Genomic DNA, 19,401 nt, shown 5'->3' on the forward strand with positions numbered 1-19,401 from the left:
TACACCAATCAAGGCTTTTCTAATTAGTCGGGCGGGTGAGGAGGAGCGCGTGCGTCGCCCCGTCGCGGGTTAGGGAGGGGGGGGCGCTGTTGGTGGTGGTGGGGGGGCACTGTGAAGGGGGTTGTGGATGGGGGGGGGGGGTGGGGGGCACTGTGAAGGGGGTTGTGGGATGGGGGGGGGGGGGGGGGGCACTGTGAAGGGGGTTGTGGGATGGGGGGGGGGGGTGGGGGGCACTGTGAAGGGGGTTGTGGGATGGGGGGGGGGGGTGGGGGGGCACTGTGAAGGGGGGTTGTGGGATGGGGGGGGGGTGGGGGGGCAGGTGTGTGTGTGCGTGAGTCGGGCCCCGGGAGAGGCACACCGAGAGAGGGGCACTGGACGGAGCCAGCGGGGCGCATTCTCCCCTTTCTTTTCTCCCCCCCCCCACACCCTCCGTCCTCTCCTTCCAACTTTCCCCCCCTCCTCCGCCTCTCTGTTTTTTTTTTTTTTTTCCTATTTATTTATATGCCATATCTATATAAATAAATACCACCTTTCTTCTCCCTTCGATATGTCTTCACTGTAATTTTTCTTGATTTCTCTATCATTTGGTCTCAGATTTTTTCAAGACTACGTAATTACACACACACACACACACACACATACACACCATCCCACGCATTCTCACGCAACCCCACCTCCTCAGAACCTCACTCACTCACTCCCACACCTCCTCCTAACCCCCACCACCCTCAGTCCAGTCCAGGACAGCCCTCTCAGTCAAATTGCCCATTTGGAGTCCAGCAAACACAACTGCCCTGAATTTGATCTTTCTGGTTATGCCTATTCTATTGAGCCCCCCCCCCTCCCCAGGTTCCTCCTATAGCCTACAGCCCCGTCCACTCCCCAGGCCCCCCCCCCCCCACACCATCACCCCTCCCCTAGAGACAGCATGACTGTACCAGGGCTGCTGAGTTGGCCATAGGACTGACAGGAGAAGCCTGCCCTTTCTGTAAATCAACAATACGACTAATTGATTGTAATAATATTCGACCTTTTTTTTCAAATTCATCAGATAAAGTGAGCTTCATTGACGCTATCGCAGTCTCTCCGAGTAACATTGGGACTCATTCGAATCTACAGTATGACCAGTTATGTCAATGGGCGGTCAGTCCTTCCTCAATCTCTGTTAGGGGACTCCAGGAAATCACAGTTTTAAATCACTGACAGTTGACAATGACTCGATTTCTCCTAAGCACATCGCTAAGCCCAGTGTGTGGCTGTGCGTGTGTGCGTGTGTGTGTGCGTCTGTGTGTGTGTCCCTGCAGCATACTCCACGCCAGGCTCCACAGCTCCCAACAGGTTTGTCAGCATCGGAGCACGGGACAACTTTCTGAACATCCCCCAGCAGACTCAGGTACCTCCCCTCCTCCTCTCCTCCTCCTCCCCCTCCAATTCTCCTCCCTTCCTCCTCTCCTTTCCTTCTGATCCTTTCGTCCTTCCTCTCCTCATTCTCCTCATCCTCCTCCACTTCTCCTCTCTTCCCCTTCTCATCTCCTGCGTGTGTGTGTGTGTGTGTGTGTGTGTGTGTGTGTCTGTGAGTGTGTGTGTGTGAGTGTGTGTGTGTGTGTGTGTGTGAACGTGCGTGTGCGTGTCATTCTGTGTTGTGTGGCTGCGTGCCTGGGGTGTCCTCTGCTCCAGACACAGCTTCTCTCGTTAGGACCCCACCACACCTGCCTCCAGCCAGCACTGTGAGCCCCACACATGGAAGCAATCTGCATTCCTCCTCTCTCCCTCCCTCTCCCTCCCTCTCCCTCCCTCTCTCTCTCTCTCTCTCTCTCTCTCTATTTCTCTTCTGCCTATCGTCCTCACCCCCCCCCTGAATTCTAGGCCCCTACCTCCACCCCTCTCTCCCACAGACGCAACTGTTACACACACCCACACACACACACACACACACACCCTTAAACAAAGTGCACGTCAGCTACAGCTTTCTCATCCCCTTCTTCCTTCAACCCCTACAAAGAGCAACGGAGGGCAGAAACCAGTCAAAAGGTTCCATCTCAGACCAGCCTCCCCTGCCTTTAACAGGGGTGAACAGAGACACAGCACTACTATACAGTAGAGTCCCGTGTACAGTAGAGTTTCATATACAGTAGAGTTCAGTAGAGCCCCACGTGCAGTATAGTTCTGCAGAGCTAAATGTACATTAGAGTTTCGTGTGCAGCAGAGCTCCATGAACAGTAAGCTCCTGAACAGTAGAGCTCCATGTACAGTAGAGCTCCATGTACAGTAGAGCTCCATGTACAGCAGAGCTCCATGAACAGTAGAGCTCCATGTACAGTAGAGCTCCATGTACAGTAGAGCTCCATGAACAGTAGAGCTCCATGAACAGTAGAGCTCCATGTACAGTAGAGCCCCATGAACAGTAGAGCGAGCCAGCAGGCCGGGACGGCGTGGTGTGCTGAACCTCTCTGGTCAGCCTGGGCCTCCAGCACGACCAGGACCACAGCTCCCCGACTCTCCTGCTGCTCTGCAACATATGGACAGCTTCACAGTGGGAGTGTGGAGGGCAGCCAGCTCGACCAGCCAGCCAGGCGCGCACACACACACACATACACACTCACACAGACACATATACACACGCAGCCAGGACACAGAACTGTGTCAGCGCAGACAGCCTGGGCAGAACAAGAGTCAGAGGAGAGAGAAATGCTGGTCTAAAGAGCTCCCTGGTGGGTGGACCCAGACCATGCAGGAGAGAGGAGGTTTGGGAAAGAGGGAGCGAGAGAGGAGGAGAGTTAGTTTAAGCTTGCTGCACTCCACACACAGCAAAGTCACGTCCCGGCTGTCTGGTTGCTGCGGGCAACCAGACATGATGTCATAGGCAGTTGAACTTGGACTTGAAGGGGGGGGGGGGGGAGGAGGCCGCGGGGGGGGTTTGGTCACTCTCCACTGCCAAGGATTACATTTGGAGTGCTGGGAGAGGGGGTGGGAGGGGAGGGGGGGGGGGGGTGGAGATGGGAGGAGGAGTTTTCAGCAGGCCCAAAGAATCATGGGAAGGGTGAAGGAGAAGGAAAGAGAGAGACTATCGCCAGGTCCTTCAAGAAGCGTTTTTCTCTTTCAGTAACACGGGAGAAAGCGACGCCCCTTTCCTCCACCCCCTCACCCCACCAGAGAGGGGCTAGCAGCGATTCTCCTCACCTCCCCGAGCGGGACCTGTGGAATGTGGGCGAGAGCCAGGGCAGAGCAGGTCCTGCCAGCCACCCTCCTCCTCCTCTCTGCTCTGCCCCTCTTATCTAACCCCTGCAACCTGACCCGGGGAGTAGCCTGCCTGACCGGCTTCATGCCCCAGCCGCAGAGACCCGCACCCCGCCCCTCGACAACGCACTCACAACCCACCTTACATGTAGACTGATGCAGAACACGCATTCTAGTGCAGTTCTACTCGGGCTTGGGGCTTTTTATAAAGTCCAAAAAGAAGAACTGAGATTCTTCTTTCTTTCTTTTTTTCTTTTTCTTTTTTTTTTACTGCTCCTCAGAGATTGAAATCAACCGGAGTCTGTTAGACGGTTTACTGTTTGTCTCCTATGAGTTTGGAACTTTGGAAATATGTTTTGATGGGTCCTAGAGACAGTCAGCTTACATGTGGTCCTGTGGTCTACCCAACACCACCAGGAGAAAACAGTTGCAATGGAAGTAGGCCCTCTAGTGGTCACACATCATTCTCGACGCAAAAATCAAGCAACTTGCTCAGACATTTACTGTTGTAACTGTTCGAAATGAATCAAAGAAAATGAAAAGAAAGTAAATGACAAAAAGGATTAACCAAATGTTTCCCATCTTGTTTTTGCAGTCTTGGTTCCTCTGACAAGGCCTTACTGAATCAACAGCTGAAATTGTGTCATGAAAATTGGAAAACTGAAAAGGAAAACACACTGAAAAAAAGGAACTGCTGACACTTAAGTATTTCTCTCTCGCCGTCACTGTCCAAAACAACAATCCGTCGCCATAGGACCCCCTAGTTACCCAATACGAATTGAGCAGGAAAAAACTCAGCCAACCAACGCTCACCACAGACGGCTTCGATGGGATGAGTTGGAGTGGACAGACTCTGAATGCAAGGAGGAAGAGGAGGAAGAGGAGGAAGACCTGTCGCACGTGAAATGTTGGAAAAGCAAGCTCAAAAAGGCCTGAAAACTGACCAATTATTAAGTTTGATGTTTTTATATTTTCATTTTTTGTATATTTCCATAATGAAACTCCATGGCAATGGCTAAGAGATCCATCCAACTTCAACTGCAAAAAGCAACTAAAACAATAGAAGAAATTGGACATAAAATAATTGGTTAGGTTTCACCTCAAATTAACCCAGTTGGTATTCTCCAAGCACTCATCCTCCAGGTGCTTACCCCTGGCTCCCTTGTTCCCTCTCCCTCTCTCACCTCGGTGGCCAGGGCCCGGTGAACGCCCCGCAGACACACATCCCGCCCGGCGACACGCCCTCACTGCCGCTCGATTCGCTCAGCCCTGAATCTCCCCCATTTTTCCGATTGGCCAATAACGGTGACACCATCCAATGGTGTGACATCTGCACTAAACGGCTGGTCTTTGTTTACCTGTCAGAATATCAGGACCACGTCCTCCTGTGAGAAGAGATAGCCATGAGCCGCGATCGAACACACGACAGACAGTCACAACACTAACCATGTGCTCTTTCATCCCCACACCTATGCACTATTGATAACAATAAGGGATGGAACAGTATTGCACATTGATGGTCAGACAAGAGCGAAGCGAGCCGGTCAGTGTTGGTTTGAAGCGAACGCGGGGCTGTGGCTGTGGCCAACGTTTAGAGCCCTGACACACACACACACACACACACACACGCTTGCAGCATGCACACGCACATACACACTTATAAGAATGCACAGACACCTACCAAAATACACACACTCACGCAAACACACTCATTGACCATCTTCTGTTCAGAACAGTGTAGTACACACAACGAATAAAGCAACAGCAACATCTTGTTTTTCATAGCATGGACATACCATACATACACATTTTACTTCAGCTTTCATTTTGTTTGTAGTCGGTTTCTTGCATAATTTTTATTTGTTTGCTGGATTGGTTTTGGTTTTGTCGGGTTGATCATGTTTTATGTTCTTTAATTTGTCATCAAGAGTTTTTTTTTTTTTTTTTGCAGTAAGACTAATCTTATCACTCAGATTTCACTTAACAACAGAAAAACAAATGTCTCAAACCAGACTCTGACAAACACTCGTTCAATTTCGACTGCATCCCCTGGTACCACTTCACCCTGTATCCACAGTCCTGTCACATCTGAGTTTAAGGAGCACACACACACACACTCACTCACACACACAGCAGCGTACGGCAATGCACGCCAACAGACACCAACACCCTGATTTTGAGAAATGAAAGGGAAGCCTTTATATTATGGTTCTCTAAACTGCCTTTGTTAATGGTTTTTCATAATTTAATTTGAGATACTTTTTTTTTCTACCGTAAATGTTTCTTATGAAATTGTTATTGATATTCATTTCACCATGACAAAATAATTCAAAAAGCCAAGTCACAAAATAACTGGACTGCCCAGCTGTTGGCTCCATATGCAGGGATAGTACTGGCTGTACTCACAACTTTCAGCTTCTAGTCAAATTATCTCTATGTACTAAAACCATATATTAAGACGAGAACAATCTATAGAAAAGTGCCTCTTTACTCCCCTCATGCAATTAGTAATAAACTTGAATTCAGGTCCTGTCTTCTCATATAAGCTAAAGCTACACCCAGTGGTAGCATTTATAAACATGGAAACCATTTGGCCCCTAACAGGTCTTTATAGAGCACTGCAAACTGTTGTTGTTTTCTGAGAGAGAGAGAGAGATCGTATACATATATATTTATGATGTATGCTCTTTTCAAACTTTTACCTTCACAAGCTGATTGGCAGTCTAGTTATTTTCTGAACCTCAGTCCCCCTAAGTGACATCACGTCACTGTAACCAGTAAGATTTGACACTCACACACACACAATCTACAGTGCAGCCTTCGGGAAAAAGTCCATCATGCAAATAGATGAAACATGTCTAAAATCGACAGTAGGATTGAAGAAAAAAAAGTGTTTGTTTTTTGATGGAAAGTATTATTATTGAAAAATATGTGTCGATTGAGCCACGTGCAATGCATTGGGTAGATAATTGTGTTTGTCTGTTAGAGATTTTTAAGAAAGCTACGAGAAAAGAGAAGAAAAAAAATCTATTTGTTTCAAGTCCATAAGCTCCTGGACTCTAAACTAGAGGGCCATGAAAGATCCTAGTCTTTGTAAGTTGGGGATATTTGTTTTTATTTCCTTTGTCTCTTTTTTTAAATGTTTTCCGTGTAATCATTTGTTTATAAAAAAAAAAAATGTGGGAGGGCTGAAGGAAACATTTCTACAAAATTATTATATTGTGAGATGAAAACCGGTGCTTTTAAACAAAGTACATTCAACCTATTATACATGAATGGTAATGAACAAAACAGTGAACCGTTTAGGAAACAGCATTATTCCTCTTCCTGTTTGTATTCTTCTATTTGTAATGAGTGGGGGGAGGGGTTCCTATACCAATAGGTTGTGACACAAAAGGCATTTTGGTTCAACCTTTAGAAACAGACCTGTACTGTTAAGCCCACAATTTCCAATTCAACAATTTAATCACATTCACACCCGTAGAAGAGTCCGGCCCCTCAAACAGTTAACACAGCCAGTTGACTCCCATGAACAGCATCTCTCAGTTAAAAACCCAGCATTCACCAGTTCGACCACACCCGATCCCGATTCAAACCCATTCGTTTGGAACTCGTGCATTTTATTGGCATCACATGACAAGATCTCCCTCGCTGTGGGAGATGCTCTCTATCCTGGGATCCCCCTCTGAGAAGATCTGCTTTCTTGTTTTTCGAAATTTGGACGAGCCCAATCGGATTGTTGCCTTGGCACAAGACGGAGATGTTTGTAACGTGAGCTGAGTTTTAGTCAAGTGTCTTCTAGTTTAGACTCCTCTCTCCCTCTCTCTCTCTCTCTCTCTCTCTCTCTCTCTCTCTCAGAGCAAACCACAGATTACAGTACTACAGTATAAGGGTAAGATGGCAGCTCCGAATGGTGCTTATGAGAAGTCAATCTGAGCCCGGTTCAGCAAGGTCAGCCCCCGCCCCTCCAACCCTCCCCCGCCCCTTCCCCTGTAAATGACTCCTGAATAGTGCTTGTGCCGTAGTGTATAGTTTCCCAGCAGTTAAAGGTTGTCCCTTAAAAGTGCCTTTTGTTCACAGACTCCATTTTGTAATCCAGATCGCCCTCCGAAAAAGGGTCGGAGGTAGCAAGTTGGCCCCGAGTGCAGACCCAGGATCAGGTGATCCCGCCATGACCCTGTCATAAGCTCTACCCCATCGGAGGAGAGGAGCGAGAGAGCTCAGCTGACCCTGGGTCAGCACTTAGGGGGCAACTTTGTCCCCCACCTTCGAAAAGAATCCCTTCCATTGTAATTCCCCTATATCCTCTTCCTTTTCAAAGCCGTATATATATAGTACAAAAGGAAACTGGTGTGAATTAGTTATTTACTTTTTATTGATAAATGATGACAAAAAAAAAAAAACGAAAAGGCAAAAAAAAAAAATATCTCGTTCTCGTTCCGCTCTTGCTTCTTTTCTTCCCCTCCGTTTCCTCTGTCTGTTCTCTCTCTCTCTTAGACACTGGGAGTAGTCTGTAACTGTGTGTCCGTCTCTCTCCCCTCGTCTCTCTCCCGCCTTCCAGGCGATGGAAGGGGTCGGGGGAGAAAAAAAAAAAATTGCAGAAACTTTTTGTCTGAGCAGAATGCAGTTAGCTCACATGTTATTCTTGTCTGTATGCTTCACATTGTATGACCATACCCATCTCTTCAGCTTCTCCATTCAACAGCTAATGTAAGTGAACAAATTACACCGATGGGCTTTTTGGGGGTGCCCTGGATCGAAGGGGGAGACAGCGGGGCCTGAGGACTGGGGGGGGGGGGGGTCGAGGTCTTGGGAGAATGTTTGAGTTTAAGTGATGTTACAAAGGGCTGCTGTGACTGAGGAAGTCTGTTTTCATTTGGGGGTATTTATTTTGTTTCCCTTGTCATTTCCTTTCTTTTTTTCCTTCACTTTAATTTGGATTTTTCTTTTTCATATTTTGCTATCAGGGTATGCTGTCGTTGAGATTCTCTCTAAGAGATGATTTGACTGTAAATGAAGCTACATGCACCTTATCCACGGACTTGTCCCTCATGAGGCTGAGAAAAGGGGTTGTGCATCACCAGTACACACACACACACCAACCAACCAGCCTTTCTTTAGTATTATTAGTGTAGTGGGGTTTAAATCAAGTAAACCTGGATCAACAGTATTAGCCATGGACAAAAAAACAAACCACCCCCCCCCCCATCAGCAGTACAGACCTAAGGACTCCCACCTCACCCCTGTATCACCTCATGCTGGACTGTTCTGCCTCTGTTTCGTTTGAGATTGTTTTCCTTTTGTTTTTCTCATAACGGTGAAGGGTTCGAGGTGTTCAGACAGTGCCCTACGACCCTCCCAGGCCCCCCTCTGTTCCATGCCCCATGTGCCCCCCCCCCCCCTCTAAGCAGAGCCCACGTCTTTGTGAGAACACCCCTCGAGAGCTCTAGGTGAAATGCATGTGTTAATTACAGTTTCTTTTCCATAAGAAGAAAAACACAGTTTGAGAAACGCAGCGTCTGATTGAATAAAAAGGATGTTCTTGACTGTAGCATTCAGCTGTGTCGTCTCTTTCTGTTGTGATGAGAGACGAGACTTGTGTGTCAAGGAACCAGCTCCAAAAACCACAGAGCACACGTTACACTGTAACCTAGCCATAGCAAAACTTCACAAAATAACTTGTCGTGAACCAGTGGTTCAAACTGCCAGGTTTATTGAAAATGGATAACATAAAAGACGCGCTTTGGTGCTAATCACTACGGCCCTATCTGACCAAGTAACAATACTTCAACATACATGCAGTGGGAGCTATTCCTCAAGTGACCATTGATCGAAACAACCTTTTCTTTAAGTGCAAACGTGCATTCATTTTTATTACTAAGGCAGGGTAGGGGGCTTAGCTCTGGGGGGTGTAGTGGTTAAAGGGCTGGAGGAATCAGGGAACAAGGTTAGCAAACGACTACATACAACCACTGCTTGTATATTCAGCCTATTTACTTGTAGCAACTAACTAATCCTGCTTTCACCCTTTTTTTAAAGCTCTTTCCAATTGCGAAAATGCTCAAATCACAACTTAAATGATAGAGGGCGGACAGTGTCGATCACAGGCAATTGGGCTGGAAATGCTCCCTCATGGGTCCAGCAGAAAGTTAGCAGCAGCTTCTGTGTTTTTGTTGCAGTCCATGTATACCTGATGTACCACGTCCCTAGGACGTCCTAGGAATGCCATTAACTGACAGAAGAAGAAAAAATAATAATTCAGAGGCACTAAATGCAAAGTTTTCTGTATCAAAGTATAAAGTTCTAGATAGCGGCATGCATGACGCTGTCCTCTTACGTTGCGAATGGCTTGCTCGTCGTCTGGAGTGAGCTGTGCCATAACAACAGAATGTGAAAAGAAGTGATAAAAGTAGAAGTTATTTCATTAGTGAAGTGGTCTTTTGCGGAAAAAGAGAGGATGTAGATGTGTACCTCGTCCCGTGTGCCGGGAAGTGCCCCTGCTGTAGGGTTGGTTTCCTGGACTGGGTATTTACTCTCATGTGGAGCAAATGGGATGGCTGCCTGGCCTGGGCATGGTGGGGTGGAGGTATTGGAGCCATGTTTGAGTGACAGTTGGGGAGGTGGAAGTGGTGGAGGAGGAGGTGGAGGTGCATTCTGAAAAGTTGGAAGAGACCAAAGCTTGTCACTTTGATGGTCCAGAGATAATGTCCATGGTATAACAATGATTTGTCATTGATCCATATATAATTTAAAAAAAATACAAAATATATATTTTTAAACGTACCTTTACCTCATCCATAGTCACAGATTTAGACTTCTTGTCAACTGTTTTGTCAGTCAAGGCTACGACTGCACACCATCAACGTAGCTTCCCCTGTAGACAAAATTACATACAGTTAGGGTGACCACCTGTCCCGCTTTGCGTTGTATCGCACAGCATTTTCAATATGCGACGTGCGGGACAAGGGGTGAAAATGCTGTGCGACACAACGCAAAGCGGGACAGGTGGTCACCTTACACACAGGGGTTAATAGAAAACGATGTCTTAAAAGTTAAATGATCATATCCAGAGTTAAAAAAACCCAGAGCAGAGCCAGATCTGCCCGCAGAACTTAGGCTTCCCAGCTTCAAATGTCCAATGTTACCCAAATCGCACACAATATTGATCCTACACAAAGTTCTATACATTTATATATATATTTATATATATATATATATAAATCTTGATTTTTAGCAAGATACTTTTTGGCCAACCTGACGATATACGACGTCTTAACAAAGGCAGCACTGCTAGGTTGTAGCAGGAAGCGGAAATTGTTGAAAACAGAAAGCGTAACATCCTGTAAGGGTCTTGTTTACAATACAAGCCAGAGATGGGAGTTGCTAAAGGGTTTTTACAAAAACGTTGTCGAATACAAATGACAAAATTCGAGTGTCATTCATTGTGTTATTAGAAGTAGTCGAATTAGGTGGATAAACTATATATATATACATATAACTAAGTTGCACAAAAAATAGTTTTTTGTTTCGACTCTTCTGTGGATTCCTTGCAACATAGCCAACAAGCTACTGAGCTAGCTGCGTGCTAGCCTAGCTAGAATATTAAGAGTTTTGGGAAATTAATTGGATGACAGCAAACTAGTTAATCCTTTATAAACGAAGTGGCATAATCCTATCCAGTCTGGTCGAAGTGGGGTTTTGCGAGGTCCACTTCAATGGGGAACTGTCTGTCTTCGCAAGGTGCCGATGACCTTTCTCTTTTGAACGAGTCGGAGGCCAGTTTACCAGGAGAGCCGCCGCCGCCTTACCAGGTGATATGTAAGCGGCGGACATGAATTAAATAATCTTTGAGGATTCATATTCCTTAAATTACGAAATTTGCATATTTCACAAAAATGCCGACGACATAAGATGTGAACATCACGTTTATTCGCTGTATGTTATGTATTTAATTCCGATTGTGATTCCTGTAGTTGTTCATAATAGTATCTACCCGGCTGGGATGTTCATAAGATGATTCAATTCAAGACAAATTCTGTATTGTTCCTAATGTCACAATTCACTCATTCCATTTGAGATGCCCCATACAGCTCTGGTTGAGGTCTTGAACGTGCTTGTTGCCTTGTGACCCTCTGCACCCACAGGAGCGTGCCCAGGTCCCAGTGTACCACCCAACCCCCAGTCAGACCCGCCTGGCCACCCAGCTGACTGAGGAGGAGCAGGTCCGCATCGCCCAGCGCATCGGCCTCATCCAGCACCTCCCCAGGGGCATCTTTGATCCCGGATCAGAACCCTCGGACAAGAAAGTCAAAGAGTGAGTCTGGAGGGGGAGCGAGCGGTCCGCTAATCTGATTGTGGGCGCAGAGTTTTGTGAAAGTTGTGTCGACACGGGATCCAGTGGAGAGGCGTCTCAAAGTTTTGATTGGCTGGGGTCCAATGGATCCATTTTGACTGGACACAGATGTGTGTGTGTGTGTGTGTGTGTTGGGGGTTATTGGTGTTTCTTTCTGTGTGGGCAATTGTCAGCTCAAGGCCTGATATTCACCAGTGTCCCATCCCTCCCTGCAGGTGTGTGATCTGCATGATGGACTTTGAGTACGGCGACCCCATCAGGTTCCTGCCCTGCCTGCACATCTACCACGTGGACTGCATCGACGCCTGGCTGATGCGCTCCTTCACCTGTCCCTCCTGCATGGAGCCCGTGGACGCCGCCCTGCTGTCCACATACGAAACCAACTGAGGCCCACCCCGTCGGATCCCCCGCGCTGCTGCACAGAGGGGCGAATCAAATGCACCTCACCATCTCACGTTGACATAGCTGCTTCCAGACTAACAGACCAGCCAGGTTAAGCAGATACCGGTAGGCCGTGTGACGGAATGTAAAGCAGAGCACCTGGAGTTGACGGTGTATTTGAGCTTAAAACAAAAAGTGAGTCTGTCTGCCTTGCAGGCCAGAGGGCCTGGCCAAACTTGTGAAAATAGTGAAGGATATAGAAATACTGAGATGATCGAATAACACTGCACTCACCTTTAGGCGACGGGCGCTAGCTACGGATTTGCTCGTGTAGTTTAGTTTTTGGGGTTGATTTCAGTTCGAATTCTCCTGCTGTCCCCTTCTTCCAGACCATATGTGCAATATTATGTTGATAAAGTGCAAGAAGGACTCTGATAGGGTAAATGGTGGCCCCGCCTCCCAGCCTCGACCTAAACACTGCTGCCACAGCCAATAGTTGTCGAGACATTTGCTACCTGGGTCGGTGATTGGTTGAGCAACAAATGGCACAGACGTGCGGCAGACATATGGCCTCGAATGTCTCTTTAAAAGCACAGGGCTCTTTACTAGAATGCAATTTTTCTAATCACAGGGTCGACTCTGTAAAAAAATCGAATCAACTAAAAAAAACGAGAGAAGAATACAAGCTTACAAAGTGATGATATGTTGTTACTCCATGCCTTCCCTGTCAGCATCTTAATAGCTTTATTTTGACCTTTGTAGGTTGGTTTACTATTGCGTGGAGTGTGTAGCCTGTCGTACTCTAAGCTTCCTCTTTAACTTTGGTTCTGTTGTTTAGCCTTTGGCCTTATCCTTAACAAGCTTCGCCCTGACGTCTGTGTTTTGGACTTGTCGAGATGGTTTTTCGGGTTGTTGTTGTGTTTTTTTCTGTTTACTGTCAGTGACCTTCTCAATTTAAAAAAATGCTGTGCGATCTCTGGCAGTTCTCCCACAAGGCTTTCTGGGATATCCTTGGGCAATCTTTACCCCACTCATCCCCATCTGAGAAGAGACTGGGGACATGTCCTGCTGCATAAGTCACTTGCTGGATTGCACAATGTAGAGTAACACTAAGTGGTAAACCTCCAGACAAAAATAGCTACTTGGCGTGACTTGACCCTCTGCCAGTTTCTGATTAATATTGTTAATTAATTGATTCATATTGTTAATTAATTGATTCATATTGCCTGAAGTATCCCCTGCCCTGCCCTTCATTTTCTCCCTGCGTCCTGGATGTCTGAAACGTGTTGGAGAGAAGAAAAACAGATACTCGTTTTGTCATGTTATCGAAGTCAGTTGTAATACGACAGACAAAACTAATAGCAGTCGTGTTCTCCTTCCCCACGTTTTGACAGAAAAGATGTGAATAGTTGTTGTGTTTTGTGTGACATAGGGAACTACAGTGCCCCAGAATTTTGAGAGATTTACAAAATAGAAACAAATATCCAAGTATGATTTTCTTTGTGGTAAACTTAAGCTACTAACGTTCAATTCATTCAATCTTTATTGTCCACGGAGGGAAATGTTGGTGCCGCATGAATTAATGAGTTTATAATCGAGTGAGTGGGAGGGCAGGTGCCTAGTAGGGTGAAAGAATAGGTTTGTTTAACTTGTGAAAGTATCGGTTTGGTGAACATGTACAGTGGACGCCAGAAAACGTGAATCAAAAACAAATATGGCCGCTGTGAAGTACAATCATTTCTTGTGCGATAACCGTCTTAGTTCTCCTTAAGGTTGTGATTGAAAGTGTTACACAGTCATGTGGTGTTGTTCTAGGCTGTTGCGAAATGTCGACCTTTTTGGCTGCTTTTTACAGTCACACGATTTCCAACTTGTTTTTTTCTCGTCTTTTTATATGTGTGCAATGAGGACACTGCTTTTAGGATAACACTGCCAATCAAAATAAAAGTGGATGCAAAATTTTACAGATGTCATGTACTACAATGTTTTGGGATTCTTCTGACATTTACAGTATAGACTGTGACATTTGACCAGTTTTGTTCTAAGTCTACATTAGTTACCAAGAGCCAAACAAACCTATGATACATTCATTCTTCAAATCGACACAGTCATAGTCATTAGCTTTTTATTTTCAGATCAAATTACAACTTTTGTACATCACTGTATCCATGGAGTGTGATGCACTACCTACCTGACAGGATCACATCAAAGTTACTAGTAAGAGAATGGCATGAAAATGTGTCTATGATCCACAGTTGACCGACACACACTGACTAACGCATTAGCAGGACTAGCTGTGACGGATGCCATAAAGAATGCCTGCTCGTGGCTCATTTGCTTTCTGAAGAGAGCCGTGGCTGTTTCCTGGTTGATGCTGCAGGCGTACTTGTCCAGCAGGGGTTGGTACACCTTTCTTGGGTCGCCGTGCATGTTTTCATCTTTCCATTCGTAGTAAGCCGTGTTCTTCTTGATGTCCAGGTGTTGGGCCAGGTATGGCCACAGACTCACACAAGGCAGCATGGCCACAACAAAGTAGATGGGGTCCAACTTCATTGCCTCCCTGTAGGTTTGCAAGTAGCTGGAGATTGCCAGGCCAGGAATGATGCTGGATGCGTCCTGCAGAGGTAAGGGTGAAATTAATGGTTGAATAATGATACAATTCTTGTTGGGTTCCTTTTTCTACACAGGAATTCTACAGCTATGAATATGACCTGTACTACATAACGCCTGTGAAGACCTTGTACAGGACCAAATCTGTGCCTGTCCGCATTATGACAGCTCTTTATTTTGTTATAAAAGGAAATACTAAACCACAGGCTTGAATGTTTCCAGCATAACACAGTTTCCTAAACCCGATAGGCTTACCTTGAGGCAATACTTCTTCAGGACAGAAGCAGCAAAGCTCTGGTAACTGTTATATTTTTTCTCAAAGAATGTCTTGAGGTCAGGTGGTGTCTGAGGTTTGCCCTTCATCTCCGCCAGCATCTCGGTCACCTTCACTAAATAGTAGATATCCTGCAGGTTGAAGGTCATGAAGCGCTCGGCTGAGAGCCTGACGCTTGCCATGCCCTGCAGGAAGTCCGCTTTCAGAATCATCTGAACGATGTCAAAGCTGTCGTTCCAGAGATCATCATAAAGACTTTTCTTGACATGGATGTCTGAGGGAGAGAAGTAGATAATTGACAAGGTCAAAAGAGGTTCTCCGTGAAAACACCAACTTGAGTTCTGTGAGTTAAGCAATTTGCATCCTTAATGTAGCTAACTACACATTTTTCTACAAACGTCTATATATATTTTATATAGTTAAACACTGAATTGTCTGATTACATCTCTTGTACAGTGTCTTGTACCATTGAAACACAGTATTAAGAACTTGAGTACAGTCCTAATAGATATAAACTGCATTATTAGGAACTGGTTTGAGTGGTCTGGACACTGACAACAGTTATGACATTGGGAATTCTCTCTCACAAATGCATATTATTATGAAATAATATTAATAATAAATGACATTTATGAAATGTTGAGTAAATTACTCACCAGCCATTGCTGTTCAGATTTCTTGAGAGCTTTTGTTATTTCTTAAGGCAGTGAGTTCTCAACCCTTTTATATGCCACTAACCCACCAAATATGAGGAAACGACACAGGATATTACGAGCCATCATCAAAAACTCTTGGGGGAATTTCTTTATTGAGATAGACAGTGAAGAGTGACAGGAAATGAGGAGGAGAGGGGAATAGGATATGCAGGAAATGGTCTGGGCCTGATTCAAACCCAGGCCCCTGCAGTAAGGCTGCAGCCTACGCGCTACACACACTTGACAGATGAGCCACTAAACTTTGACACTTCTTTGGAAAAGTGAGTACACTTTCTTTGACTCATCAACTACATTCATCTTCTTTAATCTCTGCTCTGCTGTTCACACACCCAAGTGATTTTTGTTTGTTTTTGGGGGGGGGGTATGCATTTTTTTACATGTTCTTTGCTGTGTTTTAATTCAAACTCTGCAATATGTGAAGCTAAAGATTTAAAAAATATATATTTTCGAAAATACAATTCAATACAGCAAAGCATATTAATGTACATATTTCCCTTATTCACATTATTGAGTATTTACACACCATCAACCCTCAGAATCATGCAGTCCGACAGAATGAGTTATGTTCATTCGTTATGTGGAATTTGACCCTTCAGTAGCAGGACCCTGACCTATGGACAGATATGCTGTCTGGTGCACTGAGGAGGTTTTTCTTGTAAATGACCAAACAGTCATCCACAAAAAAAACATTCTCAGATGTGGTAAGACTGTGCCCTGAAAAACAAGTGTGACAACCACAATAGATGTACTGTGCATGGCCCTGGTCCTATCCCTTGTTTACTTTGTCTGGAAACAGGATTTGTACAGTAGTGTGACACACTTCTAACACTTCTCTTTTACTGGAAATGATGAGACACTTACCGTATCTTATTTCTTCATTACTCTTCTGAAAGAGGATTGAACTAACCGTCTTCTTCTTAGAAATAGAGTTACAGTTGTAGTTCAAATATTGGCTTTTTTTCAAAGAATTTGCTATTTCTTCTAGAAAACGGTTGAAAGTAAAACGTGTTTTGGTTTCCACACATCTCCTTGTGACCTCCATAAGGTACGGCAGTTTCAACTCGCACCATCCGTCACCAACTCAATAAAAGAGGGTAGTATAGGAGACCAGTGCAGAAGTGCAGGGGGCTTATTGATGGGAAGCACTTGATTGCAGTTATTTTGACCAAAAGCTGTGCTACCATATCCACAGTCATGGTTGTGTATAAAAGGTGCTTTGTCAGGTGGGTATAATGGTGTGTCTCTGTTAGGAATCTGTTTTATGTTTGAGTGTGCATAATAGGTATTTGTAGGTGTGGTGTGACGTTTTCATTTCTACCGATCAACTCGTAAAGACATGGTTACCATGGATATCTGGTAGAAGGAAGGTCAGAGGCAAAGCACATCAGTCACTGTTATTTATTTGCCACATTTCAAAACAACCACTGTTAACCTAAATGATGTACAATAAGTACAAATACACAACGTGGGCAATGACAGAAACCTGGAGTGTGTGGTTGGGAGGAGCCGCCTGTCGGATCTGGATTCTCTAAATGCCACAATTGAACCATAAATAAATACATGCATAACCACTACACAGGCCCTGGTCAGGTGACCGGACAAACCACCTCCCCAGCTGGTGGATCTTGGTACTGCACCTCTCACAAGACTCGCCAGGAACCATGTTGTCATTGTGTTACCAAAGCTGCTCCCAGTCACCTGAATACCCCCTCTCTCCCTCCCCCCTCTCTAATCTATCACCAACCCTCAGGGCCGGCTCCCTCTGCTGGTCTCAGAACAGGTGTTCTGCTCCCTCTGCTGGTCTCAGAACAGGTGTTCTGCTCCCTCTGCTGGTCTCAGACCAGGTGTTCTGCTCCCTCTGGTGGTCTCAGACCAGGTGTTCTGGTCCCTCTTCTGGTTTCAGACCAGGTGTTCTGCTCCCTCTGCTGGTCTCAGACCAGTAGTTCTGGTCCCTCTGCTGGTCTCAGACCAGGTGTTGTGCTGCTCTGTTCCCTTCCCCCGAGCCACCTGGTCACCCAGCCATGCCAGCACAGACACCCCCTCTCTGAACCCCCTCCCCCAGACCTCACCCTCTCTGAACCCCCTCCCCCAGACCTCACCCTCTCTGAACCCCCTCCCCCCAGACCTCACCCTCTCTGAACCCCCTCCCCCAGACCTCACCCTCTCTGAACCCCCTCCCCCCAGACCTCACCCTCTCTGAACCCCCTCCTCCAGACCTCACCCTCTCTGAACCCCCTCCCCCCAGACCTCACCCTCTCTGAACCCCCTCCCCCAGACCTCACCCTCTCTGAACCCCCTCCCCCCAGACCTCACCCTCTCTGAACCCCCTCCTCCAGACCTCACCCTCTCTGAACCCCCTCCCCCCAGACCTCACCCTCTCTGAACCCCCTCCCCCAGACCTCACCCTCTCTGAACCCCCTCCCCCCAGACCTCACCCTCTCTGAACCCCCTCCCCCAGACCTCACCCTCTCTGAACCCCCTCCCCCAGACCTCACCCTCTCTGAACCCCCTCCCCCAGACCTCACCCCAACTCCCTCTCTCCTTTCGTAGCACAGTTCATTTCTGATTAAATCGTTCTCAGCATCGTCTCCTGTGTGTGTTACATCTGACTCAGGGTTTGATGTGTAACACGATACACCAGAGACATCTACCTAACCCTCAGTCGCAGATGCATCATGTACAACTTCCGCTGCAGTCAGATCCTTCACACAAACAAATTGGTAGGATTTCTGAAGTCTAACCTTCAGTTAAAGTAATTCGTAAGAACAACTCCAACCATAAAATAAAAGATATGATAAAATACATTTATCTTGGACAGCCTTAATTGTCAGGGTCATGGACTTGTTTTGGCCACTAGAGGTCCCTGATTGTTAGTTTCTTCATCTGTTATGATGTCATATTGTTTTCAGCAGTGCCTTGTTTCCTGCTCCCTGCATGTGAACTTCAGTCACCATGTTCTTCAGTTCTTTGCTTTAGTGTTTCAAATGCCAGGACCAGCCTTGGTTGGTTGTTCTTTCAGAGCCAATTAGGAAGTTTGTCTTGAGACCTTGTGTTGGGGTTTTCTGTATTTTGCTTTGGACCTGGACTGTTGGGAGGTACTTTTGGGAACTGTTGACATTCCCTTTAGTTTTACCTCTTATTGGAATGTTCTGGATTTATCTTCTAGGTTGATTTTGGCATCTTTGGCATCAGTTACCTGTGTTTTACCCGCTAAACATCTTACACCTTCTGCTAGCTTTTGGGTTAATGTACCTTTCACTTTAGCATATTTTGCACATAAGTGGGTGCAGATGGGTTGCCCCCTTTTGATACACCCACCCAGGATGGGTTGAGCGTAGGACTCACATTGTAGGTGCTGATTCTTCATGTACAGATTCTGTTAGGGCCTGCACCTCTTATGTATTAAAAGACAAGAAAAGAAGGTCTTCCTATAGATCATGTCTTTAACTGTTTACTAATGAATAATAATCTTTACATCAAATGCACTGCCAGAGAGGAGAACATGTTTAGTTGGAAGTGTGATTGACTAGAGGGGCAGGGTATTCCACATCTAGTTGTGTTAAATATATCATGGCTGAATCAGACACTTTACTTGTCAATATACATGATTTGTTTTATATCAATATCCTACTTTCTCTATCCTGCTACAGGTCTGCTCTGCCATGCTTGTCTTCTCCTGTGCCCTTCCCCTCCTGTGTACCCTTAAAAGCAAGCAGTGCATGTCAACTCATGGTCATATGGTATGATGCACATGGATTGTAACTACAAAGCTGATACCATAGTAAGTTATTTATATTCACTGACCCTATGGTACAGCTTGCCAGAAGGAT

General features: G+C 45.9%; 3 protein-coding genes and 1 long non-coding RNA gene across 6 annotated transcripts; 2 read left to right on the plus strand and 2 right to left on the minus strand.

The window, feature by feature from the left end:
* The first annotated feature begins 481 nt into the window (after nucleotides 1–481).
* Nucleotides 482–8,788, plus strand: LOC134008902 (uncharacterized). Its single transcript, XR_009928198.1, has 2 exons — nucleotides 482–1,393; nucleotides 3,833–8,788. It is a non-coding gene; the product is annotated as an uncharacterized LOC134008902 (long non-coding RNA).
* Nucleotides 8,789–8,933: 145 nt separating this feature from the next.
* Nucleotides 8,934–10,183, minus strand: LOC134008891 (protein enabled homolog). Of its 2 annotated transcripts, none has more exons than XM_062448476.1 (4): nucleotides 10,028–10,183; nucleotides 9,709–9,891; nucleotides 9,575–9,607; nucleotides 8,934–9,469 (listed from the first exon to the last, which is right to left on the minus strand). In XM_062448476.1, exons 1-4 carry the CDS (start codon nucleotides 10,034–10,036, stop codon nucleotides 9,368–9,370), a joined length of 327 nt encoding a protein of 108 aa, XP_062304460.1. In that variant the 5' UTR covers nucleotides 10,037–10,183; the 3' UTR covers nucleotides 8,934–9,367. The 2 variants fall into 2 exon arrangements, with proteins under 2 accessions (XP_062304460.1, XP_062304459.1); XM_062448475.1 differs by having other exon boundaries at nucleotides 10,022–10,180.
* A 378-nt stretch (nucleotides 10,184–10,561) lies between these two features.
* rnf11a (ring finger protein 11a) lies at nucleotides 10,562–13,935 on the plus strand. 2 transcript variants are annotated; one of them, XR_009928193.1, is made up of 4 exons: nucleotides 10,562–11,048; nucleotides 11,382–11,551; nucleotides 11,806–13,282; nucleotides 13,337–13,935. XR_009928193.1 is itself a non-coding variant. In XM_062448473.1 (3 exons), the coding sequence occupies exons 1-3, from the start codon at nucleotides 10,953–10,955 to the stop codon at nucleotides 11,975–11,977; spliced, it is 438 nt and encodes a 145-aa protein (XP_062304457.1). In that variant the 5' UTR covers nucleotides 10,562–10,952; the 3' UTR covers nucleotides 11,978–13,935. The 2 variants fall into 2 exon arrangements, 1 of the variants encoding a protein (XP_062304457.1); XM_062448473.1 differs by having other exon boundaries at nucleotides 11,806–13,935.
* Nucleotides 13,936–14,086: 151 nt separating this feature from the next.
* Nucleotides 14,087–15,632, minus strand: LOC134008872 (uncharacterized). Its single transcript, XM_062448454.1, has 3 exons — nucleotides 15,512–15,632; nucleotides 14,837–15,129; nucleotides 14,087–14,587 (listed from the first exon to the last, which is right to left on the minus strand). Exons 1-3 carry the CDS (start codon nucleotides 15,516–15,518, stop codon nucleotides 14,186–14,188), a joined length of 702 nt encoding a protein of 233 aa, XP_062304438.1. The 5' UTR covers nucleotides 15,519–15,632; the 3' UTR covers nucleotides 14,087–14,185.
* Between the last annotated feature and the right edge of the window lie 3,769 nt (nucleotides 15,633–19,401).

The sequence above is a fragment of the Osmerus eperlanus genome, chromosome 22 (genome assembly GCF_963692335.1).
Source record: "Osmerus eperlanus chromosome 22, fOsmEpe2.1, whole genome shotgun sequence".
Classification (NCBI taxonomy): Eukaryota; Metazoa; Chordata; class Actinopteri; order Osmeriformes; family Osmeridae; genus Osmerus; species Osmerus eperlanus.

Bases quoted from the DNA above. Each gene is read 5' to 3' on its own strand.
- LOC134008891 (XM_062448475.1), bottom strand. The intron at 9,608-9,708 runs GTACACATCTAC...GTTATGGCACAG, and splicing joins TTCCCGGCACACGGGACGAG to CTCACTCCAGACGACGAGCA. The intron at 9,470-9,574 runs GTAAGAGGACAG...TTCTTCTGTCAG, and splicing joins ACGAGCAAGCCATTCGCAAC to TTAATGGCATTCCTAGGACG.
- rnf11a (XM_062448473.1), top strand. From the start codon at position 10,953: ATGGGGAACTGTCTGTCTTCGCAAGGTGCCGATGACCTTTCTCTTTTG. The intron at 11,049-11,381 runs GTGATATGTAAG...CTGCACCCACAG, and splicing joins AGCCGCCGCCGCCTTACCAG to GAGCGTGCCCAGGTCCCAGT. The intron at 11,552-11,805 runs GTGAGTCTGGAG...CCCTCCCTGCAG, and splicing joins TCGGACAAGAAAGTCAAAGA to GTGTGTGATCTGCATGATGG.
- LOC134008872 (XM_062448454.1), bottom strand. The intron at 14,588-14,836 runs GTAAGCCTATCG...TTACCTCTGCAG, and splicing joins TGAAGAAGTATTGCCTCAAG to GACGCATCCAGCATCATTCC.